General features: G+C 45.8%; 1 protein-coding gene across 1 annotated transcript in view; it reads right to left on the bottom strand.

Annotated features, from left to right (window-relative positions):
* Positions 1-17,951, bottom strand: part of CSMD2 (CUB and Sushi multiple domains 2) — a 667,758-nt gene that overhangs the window by 552,506 nt on the left and 97,301 nt on the right. Inside the window, exon 3 of the mRNA XM_033838419.2 lies at positions 483-595. Coding sequence (XP_033694310.1) covers positions 483-595 — 113 coding nt within the window. The remainder of the gene's footprint in view (positions 1-482; positions 596-17,951) is intronic.

Below are 17,951 nucleotides of genomic sequence, written 5' to 3'. Positions count from 1 at the left end.
TGTGCTATCAAGGAAAAATTGATTGTTCTTCTCTGAATGATATAAAGCTGACTCTTTGCAGTCACTACAGTGAGCAAAAAATGTTTTCAGCTACTTATTCTATGTCTTTTACTTAGGGTTTATATCTGCCTCATTTCCAAAACCAAGCCAAGGTACCTTATAACACAGTGAAGCCCAAGAGAAAACAGAATTAAAAAAATAAAAACACAACAAAACCCAGTTAAGGGGAGAGAAGAAGATGTTACCAGGCCCTCAAGATAAACGACGGCAGCTCAGCTCTGATTTCAAGTCTCAATTCCTGGAAACAACGCAGCAGGGGCAATTTAAGTAACTGAGTTACTGGTTAGTAACCAGCCTTGTTAGGACAGGCACAAGCTCTGAATCTGAAGAAGCCCTTCCCGGCAGCTAAGAGCAGCGCAGCCCTGCCTGCGGCTATTACAACCTCACACATACAGCTCCTGAGGCCAGGCCGAGGCACCTACCTTCATAGCTGGCATGGAAGCCCTGTGCGCTGACTGCGTAGTCACTGATGAGGCGTAGAGAGAGGGTGGTGGCCGCGCTGACGACGGTGGCCGGCAGCTGAAAGCCTGTGAGCCTGAAAGACAAAGAGATGAGATGGAGGGAGGATGACCCCCTTGGGAACTAAACATGCCTTAAGCATTTATTGAGCACCTGCTGGATGCACGGTGCTGATCTAGGCACAGGGAAGGATACGAAAGAAGTCGAACGCCAGGCATATGCAAGGTGTCCAAAGTTAAAGTAATTTCCAGCAAAGGTGATGGAGACCAATCACAGAAATATGGGGGGCTACTCCCCCGAAGCCATGGGCTACCCCCGACCTGGAGGCTCGCTCATTTATGGCTCTTCCCTTTCTCCTCCTCCAGTTTCTTCTCCTGATGTATCCAAGCAGGACCCTATGCGGCCTTCCCCAAACAGACTCACCCCACCCCATGTCCTCCACCTGCCTCTTGTCCATAGAAAACTGTAGCCTCCTAGGCCTTCTCTGAGTTCCAAAGAGTAAATTTAATCAGAGAAGTGAGAAAATGAAGAAAGAAAGGAAAACAGTCAAGATAGACAAAATAATAATAGCTTAGCCATTATACAAAGTCAAGGACCTTTAGTTCCTCCTCAGGGGCTACAGATAATATTCTGAGCCATGTCCTTTAAGCTGTTTTGCAGATGCTGAAAATCCCATCAGGTGAAAGAAGTTAACTGGATGCTGCCCACAGCACGTAGATCCCCAGACCAGTTGGAACCAGAAGGTTGAGGATGTTGACTCCTGATTACCTCACCACCAAACAATCAGAAGAATGTCCACAAGCTGATCACTTACCCCACAAGCCCCCTCCCTCACCCTGTCTTTACAAACCTTTCCCTGAAAGCCTTCAGGGAGTTTGGCATTCTAAGCAGTAGCCAGCTGGACTCCTTGCTTGGCACCCTGCAATAAACCCCAACCTGCTGTCAGTAGATTGCCTTTATTGCGTGTGGACAAGCGGACCCACATTTCGTTCAGTAACACTGACTCTTCCCCTTCTGGCTAAGGTCCTTTGAGGCTCTGGGTAGACTCTGCCACAAATTTACAATGAATAGTCACCAACAGACAATATTTATTCACACACAGAGGAAAATATATCCAACTCTAAGTAGCAGAACGCGGATGCTTCTTGTCATGGACATTATTCTTTAAAAGGAGTAGGTCTACTGCTTTTACAGAAATGGTAAGTGCTTATTATTTTTAAAAGATGAAACCAAAAAATAAAAACCCAGTACAGTCTAGAAATAATTGTTCTTGACAGTTGACATACAAAGAGATGGAAGGATGAGTAGTTCAGATCATATTCAGTGAAATAATTTCATACAAATGGGATCATATTGTACGTGCTTTTAAAATTAAAATGCTTACATTTTTTTTCCTGCGAGTTAAGTAAAGAAAAAGAAACAGGGGTGAAACAAAAGGAATTGTTGAACCTGAAATAATACGTTTTTAGCACAAGAGAGTCATTTTTAAAAGATTCTTCTAATTTTAAAAGGATAAAATAATGAAGCTTTCACTGAACACTTGGGAACATATTTTGGGAAAGGAGTTGTCCTCTGCTGGGTGTCCACACATGGTGGCCCCCACAGGTGACGTGATTGCGCACAAAGGTGGTGGCGGGGTGGCCAGGCTCCTGTCCACCTTTGTCGTTTGTCCCCTATCTGAGGCTTATCTACCGTCCCCCACCCCCGGCAGGGCTCAGGGAGGAATTCAAAGTGTACCTTTACCTCCATTTTTAAATTAAAAAAAAAAACTGTAAAAAAGATAAAGGGAAAAGTGAAAACTGGGAAGATTATGTATAATATATATGACAGGAAGAGGGTTAGTATTCATAATCTATAAAGAACACTTACAAACCAATATGAAAAAGGTAAACAGGGAAGGAGGAAAAGAGCAAAGGATACATACGAACAGAAACAGAAAGATGTTCCACCTAATGAATATCAAAAATATGAAAACTCAACCCACGAGACTCATTTTTCATCTTTCAGGTTGGCAAATATCCAGAGCTGGCAAAGGTTAGAGAAGACGAAGCCTGGAGTTATCAAAATGATACTAAGGAAATGCCACAAGTGACACACATACATCTGACAAACCAGATGAAATGGACCAGCTCCCTGAAAAACACAAACTACCATAATGTCCCAATATGAAATAAATCATTTGAAGAGCCGTATAGCTATTAAGGAAATGGAATTCATAATTTAAAAACTCCCCCAAAAGAAATACCCAGGCCCAGAAGGTTTCAATAGAGAATTCTACCAAATGTATAAAGAATTTACACCAATTCTTTACAATCTCTTCCAGAAAACAGAGAAAAAAGGAGCACTTCCAAACTCACTTTATGAGGTATTACCCTGATACCAAAACCAAAGGCAGTACAAATAAAGAAGACTAAAGACCAATATCCCACAGAATATAAATACAAAATGCCTTAACAAAATATTAGCAAAGAGAATTCAGCAAAATAATTTTGCTGAATAATTATACACCATATACACCACAAAAATACATACACCACAAAAATAATTATACACCATAACCAAGTGGGGTCTAATTCAAAGGATGCAAGGCTGGTTCAACATTTGAAAATCCATCAGTGTAATTCACTATATTGACAGGCCAAAAGTAGAAAAATCACATGACCATATCAACTGATGCAGAAAAAGCACTTGACAAAATTCAACACTCATCCCTGATTTAAACAAAAAATTTTCACAGACTCACAGACTTAGAGGGTGGGCTTGTGGTTGCCAAGGGGGAAAGGTGAGGGGGAGGGATGAATCGGGAGGTTGGGATTGGCATATACACACTACTATATGTAAAATAGGTAATTAACAAGTACCTACTGTATAGCACAGGGAACTGTACTCAACACTCTGTAATAACCTGTATGGGAAAAGAATCTGAAAAAGAATAAATATATGAATATGTATGAGTAATTCCCTTTCTGTGCACCTGAAACTAACACAACATTGTGAACCAACCATACTCCAATGTAAAATAAAAATAAAACTTTCATAAAACTAAGAATAGAAGGAAACTTCCTGACTTGATAAAGAGAATCTACAAAAATCCTATAGCTAACCTCACACTTAATGGCACAAGACTGAATGCTTTTCTCCTAAGACTGAGAACGAGGCAAGGATCTAACAATCCAATTCGAAAATAGGCAAAAGACATGAAAAGACATTTCACTAAGGGATATGTGGATGGCAAATAAGCACAAGAAGAATGCTCAACATCATTAGCCATTAGGGAAAGGAAAATTAAGACCATTATGAGACATTACTACACACCATTAGAACAGATAAAAATAAAAATAGTGACAACACCAAAGACTGACAACCCTACAGAGCAACTGGATCTTTCATACGTTGCTGGTAGGATGTAAAATGGTACCAACATTCTGGAAAATGGACAATTTCTTTTTAAAAAATACTACACACACACTAGTCATACAACTCAGCCATCACACGCCTGGGCATCTGTCCCAGAGAAATGAAAACTGGCGTCCACACAAAAACCTGCACATGACTGTTCAGAGCAGCTTTGCTTGTTTGTTTGTTTGTGGAATAGCCCCACATTGAAAACAACAAAAATGTCCTAAAATAGGTGAATAATTGAACCAACTGCAGTACATCCATGCCATGGAATACTACTCACTAATAAAAACGAATGGACTATCGATACATATAACAACTGGGCTGGATCTCTAGGTTATTATGCTGAGTGAAAAAAAGCACTTATCTCAAGAGATAACGTAGCAGATGATTCCATTTATATAACATTCTGGAAATGACAGTATTAAAGAGATGGCAAGCTGATGAGTGGTTGCCAGGGGTTAGGTTTGGTGAGAGGAAGGGGAGGGGGGTGATTCTGAAGGAGTAACACGAGGGAGAACCTTGTGGTGATGGAACAGTTCTGCATCGTGATTGCACTGGTGGTGACATGAATCCACACGTGATAAAATGACGTAGACGTACACACACACGTTGCACCAACGTCTATTTCCCGGTTTTGATGTTGTACTGTACTTACATTAGATGTACCCATTGGGGGAATCTGGGAGAAGGGTACATGGGACGTCTCTGTACGATCTTTACAACTTCCTGTGGATCTATAATTATTTCAAAATTAAAAGTTTTGAGAAATCGTATATGTGGCTCACATTATATTTTTATTGGACAGCACTTCCGTCCTCCATGAAATCTGACATAAGCTCAGTCCACCTAGATGGAGCCTTGAGCTGCTGCTTGGTTCTTGGCGGGTCCCTCTGTTCAGCCGCCTCCTGTTCATTTCAACCCCAACAATGTCCCCACCCACCACCAAACACACACACCTGCATCCTTGGCTGGGTCCTTGCTGGAAATGGCTGACCACCAGAACCACAACCCTGGCCCCCAGCCCACCGCCCTCTTGTTCACTGGTTTCCCACCAACTTGCTCGTGCACCAGACATCCTTCTCCACCCCCAGACAGTCATGTATGATAATGCCAGACTGCGGATCCCAGTGGACCCTGATATCAAAATACCAAATTATCCCCAAAGGGCTCAGACCTCTATCTGGAGCTGAACTTCAGGCCCCAACCCCTTTTTGTCTCTACCCCTAAGCGGGCCCAGTTCACAGCAGCTTCAACTTGCCTCTCACCCATGTGCACCAGCATTATGTCTTGGTGCCCTTCCCAGACACCCAACAACATACAGCTTCATGCAGAAGTTTCACACCTCACCAAGGCATGACCGCTTCTCCCCTGAAGTCATCTCTGGAAATGACATTCTTCCCAATGAGTAAAATTTGTTGATTTTATCCCCCTAGCTAGTTCCACGATATTTTTGAGCTGCCATTAAAGCGTCCTAGACCCTAGTTTCCTGGTACTATATGGACACAAGCTACAAAGAGCTAATGTACACTGTCAACAAACAATGACAGCTTTATCACTTGCAATACACGGAATTGCATCTTACTAGGCATTTTCTCTAACCAGATACTTACCACTGCTCTGCTCTTTCCCAGGCTTGGGAGATAAATTCTAACATGGAGGGTTCCTCAAAGGTGCTAAAGCTGGAGGGGGTGGGCAAGCTTGAGTCTCCCCATCTGGATACTTGAATCACTCCTCTGCCCTGCGGCCTGCTCTTCCCTGACCCACTCCTTATTGCTGAATTGATTTCAGACGAGTTGATGACCCCGCAAGCCAGGAGATACCACGTTGCATGTCGGAATAAGCAAATTAAACTTTCAGATTTTCACATCTTTTATCTGACAAGTCTAAATACTATATTGAAAGGAGTGAGGCATTGTTCAATAGTGCAATCCAGACTCATTAGCGAAATGGGGTAAAATGATAGCAGGAAAGGCAACAGGCTCCTATCGCTGTTGTCTGTCTTGTTGACTCTAAAATGTGCGGAGAACAGCTTTTGCAAACAGATGGCGTGGCCCCAGATGTAAGCTAATACTCTTCTTTCGCTTCACCAAGGCTTCTTGGATTTTCCACTTCCCCAGGAGCCTTTTTTTGGCTTGTCTCCCTGCCCAGAGGAGCCCAGAGTCTTGGAAACGGGTGATGCTCATGACCCCAAATTTCTCACTGTCCCAGTTCAGAATCCATCAATGGCTTCCAACTGTCCTTACGATTAAACCCAAAATCCCTAAGGAGGCCCGCAAAGCCTGCTTGGCTCCAGCCCCTCCAGTCTTCTTTGGTCAAGGGTGGGGGCAGCAGTCAGCCCGGAGTGCAGGCAATAAGGGGTGTATTTCCTGTGGACAACTTGAAAACAATAATAAAGCAGACTTGAAAAGTCTACTTATTATCACCATGAGTCTGCACCCGGAACAGTGTCAGTGATAAAATCCTCTTCCCCGCCTCTCCCACCCTCCTCCTTGATACACTGCTGGTTGCAGTTCCTTCAATTGGCCAAGCCCCCATCCTCAGGGCCTTTGCACACGCTGTTTCCTCTTCAGAACATTTTCTCACACCCCCTCCACTTCTTTGATTAACCCCTTCTCATCATTCAAGTCTCCTCACAAATGTCAACATTATTTTCAGAAAGGTACATTCCTGACCTCCCAGACTAGTCTATTTTGCATTCTTTTTTTTTTTTTTTTCTTTTTTTTGCGGTACGCGGACCTCTCACTGTTGTGTCCTCTCCCGTTGCGGAGCACAGGCTCCGGACGCGCAGGCTCAGAGGCCATGGCTCACGGGCCTAGCCGCTCCGCGGCATGTGGGATCTTCCCGGACCGGGGCACGAACCCGTGTCCCCTGCATCGGCAGGCGGACTCTCAACCACTGCGCCACCAGGGAAGCCCCTATTTTGCATTCTTGAAGGTCCCTGTGGAGGTCACTGCTACTCGTCACGTATCTCCAGCTTTCCTTCCAGACACTGGTAGAACGGTCCCTCCCCACCTTTGCTGAGCTCATGCCTGGCCATGGCACTGGCTTTGCCAAGGATGAATGGGTAGCAGCAAAGTGTGCTGTTTCAAGGAGGGAGCCTCGAGGACCCTGGGTTCCTTTCACGAAATTCCCCTCTTCCCTTTTCCTTGCTACAGTGACCCTGGGTCTCTGTCAGCGGAGGTGTCTGAGTGATTTCACTAAGCAGACTACCTCTGCACACCACCTTTGAGCATGTAGTATGGCAAGAAAGAAACTTCTAGTGAGTTAACCCTTGGAGATTTGAGGGTTGTTTGTTACCATAATGTTTCTAAGTGTAGATTTTTATTATTATTCAGGTATGGTGAGGGCAACAGATGAGGAGTAATTGCCATTGAAAAGATAGTTGGGGGCTTCCCTGGTGGCACAGTGGTTGAGAGTCCGCCTGTCGATGCAGGGGACATGGGTTCGTGCCCCGGTCCGGGAAGATCCCACATGCCGCGGAGCGGCTAGGCCCGTGAGCCATGGCTGCTGAGCCTGTGCGTCCAGAGCCTGTGCTCCGCAACTGGAGAGGCCACAACAGTGAGAGGCCCGTGTACCGAGAAAAAAAAAAGAAAGAAAAGATAGTTTGCCAAAGGTGGGGGAGGGAGCATGCCATGCCACACGGGGAAGCACCAGGGTTGGTCAGGACGTAGAAGGGATGGGAGGAAAATGTGAGCAAGAGCCCTAACTGGGGCTGCAGTAGGGGAAGGAAGGGGTGAGGCAGGGTAAGCAGGCGACCGCCCTTAGTTGTCTGACATCTGACCCTCGGGTGCTTAGGGCAGGGGGATGGTGGCTTAACAGCTAAGAGCTCAGTAAAGGAGGTAGGTGGGCTCTGAATTGGTTGGTTTGCATATAAAAGGCTCACTCCCAGAAGAGCAGTTTGCTGTGTCTTAGAATTGCTAACCCTGAGAGGGGCTGCCTCTCCTGGGTCAGCAAAGTCCCAAGATGTCAAAGCATCAGAAAATATTTGTATTATTTGTGTGATTAACACACACAGCCATACACGGCCCATCCTGACAATTACCCTTTTTTTTTTCATTGCTAGCATTTATCACATTTCCTAATAAGATGTATTTTGGGGTAAATATTTTTATTATTTTTGTGATTATTTTGTTCAGGTCTCCATGAAAGCAGTGGATATGTTTGCCTTCCCCATCCTTGTCCAGTTCACTGCATACAGTAAGTTCCCTACATATGAACAAGTTCTGTTCAGGGAGCGCTTTCGTAAGTCTAATTTGTACGTTAAGTCCAACAAGGTTAGCCTAGGTACCCAACTAACACAATCAGCTATATAGTACTGTACTGTAATACGTTTATAATACTTTTCACACAAATAATACATAAAAAACAAACAAACACAAAAAATAAAGCAAACGTTTTTAATCTTACAGTACAGTACCTTGAAAAGTACAGTGGTACAGTACAACAGCTGGCATACAGGGGCATAGGGTGAACAGGCAAGAAGAGTTACTGACTGGAGGAGGGAGAGGAGGTGGGAGATGGTAGAGCTGAAGGATCGTCAGCTATAGGAGATGGAGGGCGAGCTGCAGTTTCACTCACGCCTGATGCTGACGGCACAGGTGCTGGTTCCTTGCTGGATTCAATTATATCTACTCTCCTGAAAAAATGATCCAGTGATGTCTGGGTAGTACCTCTTTTTTTCTTGTCATAGATGGTACAGTACCGCTGGATTGCATTCTGAACGGCTGCTGCAACCTTCATGTACCGTTCAACGTTCAGGCGCTGTGCCTCAAAAACTAACAGTGCCTCCTCAAATAAAGAAAATCCCGTTGCCATTTCCTGCGTCGTGAATCTCTTCGGTTCTTCAGTTACTTCTTCCTCTTGTCTGTCTCCGTCCTTTCTCTGGGCCTCCAATTCCTGGCGCTTCTTAGCAGTACCAGCTACATCACCGCTGCTTTTATGCTTGTTTCAGGACATCCTGGGCTTGAAATAAAGACACTTTACTTCTGCACTCTATACAGTACTGTACGGTAAAGTACACAGAAGCGCAGCCATTTGTAGAGGATGCACGCACGTGACAATGTATGCCAGACACGTGAACTAACTTATGTTACTGGACATGCGAATGCACATTCGCGTCTGAAAGTTCACAACTTGAATGTTCGTATGTAGGGGACTTGTATTTATTTTTGAATGAATGAATGGAGGATTATCTGTCATTTCCAGGGTCAGCCACACAGTGTCACAGTTCATCGTGATGCTGCCAGGATAGACAACAGGAGGGGGAGACAGCTGGACATGGTATAAGTAACACTTACTGACTCTGGCCATCTCCCTACACCCACGAAACAGGGTGAGATACAAGGAAAAAGCAGCCTGTTCTGAACATCTCCAGGAAGAAGAGGGGCTTTTAATGGGGCTATCAGGAAGAAGGGACAGAGGGAAGTGGAGGGAGGGTGGAGAGGAAGCAGTGAGCCCAGGTGGGAAGGTGAGACTGCCCCAGGCTCAGAACTGCACCCTCCCTGCTTTGTGGAGACTGAGGAAGGGAAAGACCCTTAGAGGGGAATTGCTCCATGGGGCACCCGGCAAGGCTGGACTGTCCACAAAAGGGCTGGTACGTCCCCAGCCAAGTTTGGCCCAGATGCAGCTGAGTTGGTGCTGCCCACCTACAAGAAGCACTGAGGCCTTGAGCATATCAGCAGTGGCTAGTGTGGCCTGAAGACTGGGGGGACCCTCCTGAAATGCTGAAGTCTGTGAAAGACTTGCTTGGGGGAACCACAACAACGGCTGAAATGAGATTTCTCACCTTCATGAGTGGGGGCTCTAGGTCAAAATTTTTTTAAATGCAATGATATGATACTTTTTCCACCCAAGAGAAGCATTTGCATATTCCTACCTGTAAAAATAAAAGGTAGTCTTTTGACTCCAGGAGACAGTACCCATGTCTGAGAATTCCAAGGCTCTCAGTTGACTGACTACCGTCTTCCCAAGCTGGGGCCTCTGGGCTCTGAGGCACAAGGGTTGGGGTGAGACCTTGAAGGAACCCTGTCAGGTGAGGAACAGTTGAAGGAAGTGGGCATGGAAAGTAAAAGAGAATTGGTAAGGAGAGAACTGTCTTCAAATCCCTGAAAGTCCATGCCTGACACACCAACGTCCTCATGAAATGATGAGCGAGAACCAGGACCGCAAGGACGGAGGTTCTGGGGAAGCAACTTGGGTCCATCAACATACAGAAGAACACGGGCAGTCACACCTGCATGGGGAGGGAATAGGCTGCCTCTCAAGGTCAATCCGATTTTAATTCCTCATTTACTTATTGAGTGCCAACGGGTGTCAGCTGCTGAACCTCAGAGACGGGTCAGAGCCATGGGCTGAGCTCACCGGGACATGGCTTTGTTTCCACTAACCAGAGGACCCATGGGAAAGACCAGAATGAAACCCTTATCTCCACGAACTCTGATCTTAGAGTCCATTAGTACAGTGAAGTGACTCCATTACTGGAGTGTGTGTAAATCCTGATTCCTGATGTCTAGAGAAATAGGAGGACAGGACAGACGGAAGAGTAAGGCTTTATTCGAGCATCTTCCAGGCACATGGCGGCCTTCTGAGATGGGGACAGAACAATGAGTCGTCCCCGCGTGAGTACTGCTGTGGCCGGTGCTCTAGGCCTCAAGTGAAACCAGAGATCTGGTCAGCTCTAAGGGCAAGATGACTGGGAATGACAGAGACAGACCACGCCTTGGGTGATGTGGCTCAAGGCTTTGCCTTTGCCATACTTGGCCTACCTTTCTGCCTCTGCTCACATCTCTCTCCCCTTTGCTCTCTCCCTGCACCCACATGGGCCTTTACACTTGCCTTGAATGTGTCGTGTTTCTTCCCACCCCAGGGCCTTTTCATACGCTGCCCCCAGGGCTGTGTGCACTGCTCTCTCCCTTAGCCACCCAGGCTGCCACCACCTCACCTATCCATCTCCCACTAGCTTCTGGGGTCTCAGTTTGAATGTTACTTCCTCTGGGAAAGAGTTTGGAAATCCCTGATAAACCTCCTCCAATAACAGAGTATTTCTCCTTTATAATATGCATTCCAATCATAATGAATTGATTTTCTTATCGAATTACTTGTGATGTATCTGTCTTTCCTTCTTGATGGTAAGTCCCTCAAAGGTAAGGATGTTTAACTTCTTCTCTGCATCACTAGCACATATAAAATGGAATATTGTTACGGACTGCATATGTCCCCCCAAAATTCATATGTTGAAATCCAAACTCTCCCCAGAGTTAATGGTACTAGGAAGTGGGGCCTTTGGGAGGTAATTAGGAATCAAAGAGGTCAGGAGGGTGGACCCCTGTTGAATGGGATTAGTGCCCTTACGAGAGTCATGAGAAAGCTTGCTTCCTCTCTCCGCTCTCCATCCACCAGATGAGGATACGATGAGAAGGTGGCAGTCTGTGTGCGACCCGGAAGATAGCTCTCACCAGATCCTCACCGTGCTGGCACCCTGATCTTAGACTTTCAGCACCCAAACATGGGACATAAATCTCTGTGGTTTACAAGCCACCCAGTCTATGGAAATTTTGTTATAGCAGCCCCGAACTGATTAAGACAAATATGCAGAGAATGAATGAATGAATATTCAACCATTAGAGAGTTGACAGAAAACTTGTGCATGGGATGAAGTCCAGGGGGAGAAAGCAGTCACAAGCTTCCAAAAGACAGAAAAAGCCTTGACTGTTGTCCTTTGAAAGGCCGATTTGCCAGGTTGGCCCTTGGCTGGAATCTGGGGTCATGGATTCCCAGAACCATGGGGTCATCATTCCCAGAACCGATAAGAGTGTCCTAAAATATTTGTAGAAACATTATGGTTTATACTGAACACCTGCTTTCCCTCTGAATCTGCAACTTTAGTACAGGCCAGGCAGAGGGTGCCCATGCAACCTGCCACCAAGAAAAACCCTGGGCACTGAGTCTCCAATGAGCTTCCTTGGGTGGTAACATTTCACTTGTCACAGTTCACTGCTGCGGGGAAAGCGCATTCTGTGTGACTCAACTGGGAGAGGACTCTTCGAAGCTTGTGACTGGTTTCTCCCCCCGGACGTCATCCCATGCGCAATTTTCCTTGTTGTTTTGCTCTGTATCCTTTCATTTTAATAAATCATAGCCAGGAGTGCAGCTATATGCTGAATCCTGTGAGTCTTCCAGTCAATCATGGAACCTAAGCTAAGAGTGATCTTGGGGACATCCAACACAGAGGGTGACAAATAAACACAGCCCAGATTCTTCTGCAAAGTACAAATACTAGATTATTCTCTGAAGGATATTCTAGGTGTTCAGTGGTTAAACAGAAATGGGAAATGCTGGGTTAAACAAAGTGAAGCAAGGATTTTTCGAAAATAAACAAAAAACAAGGTGCTTATGGGAGCTTTTAATAAGCTAACAGCAAACTTCCAAGGCAGGAGTAGATTATGTAACAGTTCCCCGACACATCTGATCATAAACACTTTTATTCTTAAAGCAGCATATGGGCCAGTGTTGCATGGAACCCTCTCTAGGAAATGATATGCCCAGAGAAGGCAGGTCACAGCTTGGGCTATCGCGACGTTGGCCAGGAGGCTGCTGACGATCTGGGTGTCAGAAGCCCTGAGACCCATAGTGACACCAAAAGGCTGAAGAGCGCCCCAAGATCTAGAGATCCTTGTAAGACATCCCCATTTCTGAGGGTGACGCATGCATGTCTCTTGCTTACGCTCTTAAAAAGCCCAACAAATATAGAATTATCCAGAAATAAACAGTAATATAGCAAATTGGGCCTTTATTGAGTGGCTCTCATTTAAGGCTCTTAGCACTTCCAACAGTGATATTTAAAAAAAAGACATGTCAGCTGACCTTGGGAGTAAAGGAGTATATGTAAGCAACATCTGTCACACTGAGAGCCTTGGCAAATGGTGTTCTGCTTTGCCAGCAGCCCTACTCCAGACAGCAGCCACTAGTTAGTTACATAAACCATTAAGCTAAAAACAGAACTATCGTTACAGGCATCATCTAGTAATTCTCAGGTAATTGATGGACATTAGTCATAATCACACACAATACACAGACACACAGAGACACGCTTACAGACACATGTTCTCTTTGGTAATTCCCATTTGCATTTAATCAAGAGCTTCTAAAACTGGGAAACTTGGAAAAATCAGGCCTTCTCTGCTTTTAAGTATATATGATATATATATCATAAACCCTTTTTTTCTCAGAGCATCCTGTGGGCTGGGGTTCCATGAAACACTCTGGGAAATGAAATGCCCATGGCAGGCAGCTCATGGGGATCGCGCTGCTGCTACACTGGATATAAGAGCACTGACACTCCTGGTCTCAGAAGCCCTTGAAACCCACGGGAACCAAAAATCTGTAGAGATGGTTCTTGTGCTGCCCCAAGATCTGGGGATCTTTGTAATAAACCCTCATTTCTGAGAGCGACCTGGCATTAGCCAGATATCTGTTGAAAAACTCCAGCTTAAGTCCAAGGGATCTTCTCTCAAATGTTCCAGTCTATCCAGAGAACATTCACTGGCTGTACAAACCTCTCCTTTCAGCTGCCCATGTCCATTTATTTTTCGGAGGCCAGGATATCTTTCCTAAGTATCTGGTTGGATGGGAGCAATGGTAAGCCCCCAAATCACCATATATACTTTGTAGAATGCATGCAGGCTTTAGAAGCAAGGTCTGGTATCATAGCAGGCCCACCTGCTGAGGTCTAAAAATAGGGGAACAACACTGTATGTTCGAAATGCAAATCCTCTCAACACACTCTGTCCACACCCAGGAGTATTTCCCATAGGACTGTAGCTTCTGGTTCTGCAGCAGGGAGTTCTGGGTATTCCCTCTTTTTGCTCTCTGCCAACAGTTCCCAAAACACAATCCGTGGAATACCATCCAGTGTTATGTTAATAGGTTTGCCTAAGAACATGCGGAAATAATTCTGGAAAATGCTACACTCAGAGAAGCACCATAGTTCCCAAACTGTGTGCTGAGGTACCCTGGGGTGCTGCAGGGAATTTACAAGAGCACTGAGGGATATTTTAAATTTTCAAGGGAAACTGTGATATTCAATATCTACTGGACACACAAAGTATTAGCTAGAAGTAGCTCCAGTTTCAACTTGAAGCTACATTCCATTACATGACATCATTTCTTTTCAGACCTGGGTGTTTGGTGGTTGGTGTGAAATAAAGTAGGTGCTGTGTGACAATCAGTACAGAACAGGATGTGAGGGTAGTAGCGTCCAATCGGATTCCAAGGTTTGAGAAGCTGTGCAGAGCCCAACAAGTACACATATTCCATTAGTAAGTATTCGTGATTAGTTAAGGATGAAATAAAAATATGATATTTTCTTTCAATTTATATTATTTTTTCAAAGAGCTACAAAGTTGTTATGATATAAGTACTTATTCAGCTAGTCAGCCCTTACTACTTAATAAATGGAGCTGATAGGTATTTCTTTTATCCATGGAGCATGGTGGAAATATTACTGAAGCTCTTAACGCTATCTCAAACTAAGAAATGTTGGGATCCTGAGTATTACTGTATTAAAGGGTCTGCGAAGTCCTTCAGCAAGAAAGATAGAGTTTGAACCTTACACTTCTCGGTTCAGCACACCCCTGAACAGCCTTCTTTACAACATCATCTCAGGAAATCTAGGTGGATGTTACCCAGGATTTGCTCTATGATCTGACAGGTTCAAAAAAGAGACCAGAGTCTTACTTATTCCCACAATTAATATTTAAAAATTATTTCTCCTCAATCATCCATTTAAGAAATATTACTTGTGTGCCCTATTATACATCATGTACTATGCTTGGATCTAAGGATAAAAATTTATAAGACACGAACCTGGCCTTCAAGGAGTTCACCCTCAAAAGGAGGCATTCACGTTAATTTATCTGAAAATTCAGCCACTTCTCATCACCTTCATTACTGCCATCCATCCTTGTTTAGGGCACATCCATCTCTTGCCCCAGTTATTGCAATAACCTTCCAACTGGTCTCCCCATTTCCCCCTTGTCCTCCTACAGATCATTCTCAACAAGGCAGCGGCATGATTATTTTAAGTCCCATCATGTCATTTCTCTGCTTAGAACTCTTCTAAAAGTGCCCTAGTTGATTTCACAACAAGTTAAAGGCCTTGGGCAATCCTCTGACACCACTACCCACTCCCTCTTTCTGTATTACCAACTTGTCTCCCCCTGCTCACTCGCTCCAGCCATCGTGGCCTCTTGCTGTTCCTTGAACCCATCTGGCAAGTTTCTGCCTCAGGGCCTTTGCGCGTGCTGTTCCCTCAGCTTTCCCCAACTACCCCATCTCTTCCCCGACATGTCCATGGCTGGTTCCCTCATCTTCTTCAGGTTTTTGTGCACTTTTACACTGAGGCTTTCCCTGAACACTCCATCTAAAATTGCAACCCTCCCCACCACCACTTCATGGCTTCTGATCTTCGTCCAGCATTTTCTCCATAACACGAATCACCATCTGACGTATTATATATTTAATGAGGCCTTATTTATTAAGTCCACCTTTCCACACCAGCACGTGAATTCCACGACAGCGGAGAATTTCATTCATTTGATTCCCTGGACTATGCTCAGCATTAGAGAACAGAGCCAGCTACACAATAGGAGTTAATAACTCATTTTATTATCGTTGAAGACACAATGCTAATGCAACACAGTAAGTGCAGTGATAGAGATGTGCCCGGCGATTTCAACACCACCAGCCTGAGCTGATGGAAAAGATGAATTATTAGTCAGTCATGCAAAGGACACAGAGGGTAGTGGGAGGACAGGGAGGTCATTTGAAGCAAACGGGATGGCATGAGCGGAGGAAAGACAACGCCCAACTTTACGTGTAATTTATGAAATTGTTCTCCAACCAGTGTCAGGAGAACAAATGGAGACCACCAGCTGTTCCTCCTTCACAGGTTTGCCATGACTGCTTAATTACCAGTCTCCCTGAGAGAGGGGATTTTTCTGGAGGCTGCTCGGGTGCAGACTTTATTTGCTCCTACAGGATCCGGGAAAACCCTAACCCAGCTTGGTCTCCCATGACGGAGGCTGCAGCGCCCCGCACCATGGGTCAGGAGGGCGTGGTGGGATGGCAATGGGGAAGGGGGCCTTTGAGGAAGAGGGGCCACCGTGTTCCAGAAGGCTGCTGCTTCTGTAGCTACCCCCCGCCAAATCGGGCCAGTGACATCCCCCATTTGGGAAGGGAGGCTGTTCTCTCTCCGTCCACGCTGCCCTTAAAGGGGCTCCATGGAACAGCTGGGATCTGCCTAGGCCCTTAGACGGTACCATCCTAGGATGGGCATTACCCAGAAGAGCTCTGCATTTCCTGTTCCTCACATACCAGGGAGATACGAACAATGGTCCAGATATAAGTGAGTGGTCAGCAGTGTCTCTCCCTGGAGATTCTCCATCCTATGGACTTGTGCCCACCTAGCCTCTAGCAGCTGCTGAGGCCACTCTGGGAAGACAGCAGGTGGGGTCTCTGTGAGCTCTGGGTGGCTCAAGATGCTGAAAATATCTGCAAGAGGGCAGGGAGGCTGTACTGAGAGAACGGGGTGGCCCACCTGACCTGCTCCTGCACCACCGTGCCCTTCCTCTTGGCCATCAGAGCCTGTTCTGAGCATGGTACCTGGTATGAATCATCAAGGTCTCCACGTTAGAGACCGAACTTCCAGTGTGCAGCATCCGTACCCAGGAATGACAACTATCATCGTCACCAGCTGCGGCAAACCCTCCTCCAGCAGCTGCTGGATAGGAAGCCAAGAGCTCAGGCACCATCCCTGTGACCTGGGCAGTAATGCCCCTTGGACATGGTTGAGGGCAGGGCCAGGGCCAGGCCCAGGCCACACAGGGTACCATGCCCACTGTTTTCCCATGCTCCAGGGAACCAGGATGCACAGAAGCTTCCAGAACAATGGCCTTCAGGAGGCACTGTGCAGATTCCCTTCCAAGCAAGACAACTGACTGGGGCTCTGCTCAGTCTGGGTTCCTAGGCCAGGCTAGAATGTGGAAACAGGGCGAGCAGCACCCACAGCTGTGCAGCATGAAGCACAGCCCCGAAGGCCAGCTCGTAGGTGATGGGTGATGGCGGTGGTGAACAGCGGGGGGTCAACCTGACTTATCATATCCGAACAAGAGAGGTGTGTAGTTGATAGTAAAGAGCCCTTCCCTGTGCCCTTACCCGGAGACCTGAGAGGAAGAAGCCACAGGGGCAGTGAGACAGCTTGGTTACCTGGGATTTTTTTGCAGGGGGTTCGGGGAATCTCTCAGGCTCTATCTGCCAGTGTCTGTATGGTTCTCTAACTCCACGTGGCTTCCAGGGCCACCATGGAGCACAACTCCAAGGGGTACCATTCATATCACAGTCTATGGCCCTGGATTCGGAACTGTCGCCTTATCCCTGAATTTTGTCTCTTTGCCTGGAGGCTCAGACTTAGTCAACTGGCAGCCTAAATTTGGAAATGGGTTTTACCCCTGGATGCCACCATTTTGGTCATCTTTGGTGTCACACTTTGCAAAGCAGAGACTGATCCAGAGCAATCCCTTAATCCCCAAGATTCTGCCCAAGTCTACAGCGAGTGAGATGATACACAAGAAGGCATGGGTGGGATAGGGAGGGTGGGAGGGAGGGAGACGCAAGAGGGAAGAGATATGGGAACATATGTAAATGTATAACTGATTCACTTTGTTATAAAGCAGAAACTAACACACCATTGTAAAGCAATTATACTCCAATAAAGATGTTCAAAAAATAAAGAAATAAAAATAAAGAAGGCATGGGAGCCTGGAGACAGCGGCAGGATTTAAGGGAGTGACGTGCGAAAGTGATGGAGGTACCTCGTCCACAGAGAGGTTCCCACTGGCCTCGCCTCCCATGTGATCATCACCCTCCATCAGTCACTCCATCTATTTCCTCATAACCCTGAATGGCTTCTTGATATGTATTTATTTGTTAATTGCCTATCTTCTTCGGCTTGAATGTAAGTTTCATTTAGAGCA

This window comes from Tursiops truncatus, chromosome 1 (genome assembly GCF_011762595.2).
Source record: "Tursiops truncatus isolate mTurTru1 chromosome 1, mTurTru1.mat.Y, whole genome shotgun sequence".
Classification (NCBI taxonomy): domain Eukaryota; kingdom Metazoa; phylum Chordata; class Mammalia; order Artiodactyla; family Delphinidae; genus Tursiops; species Tursiops truncatus.
This window is presented reverse-complemented; position numbering and strand designations above follow the sequence as displayed.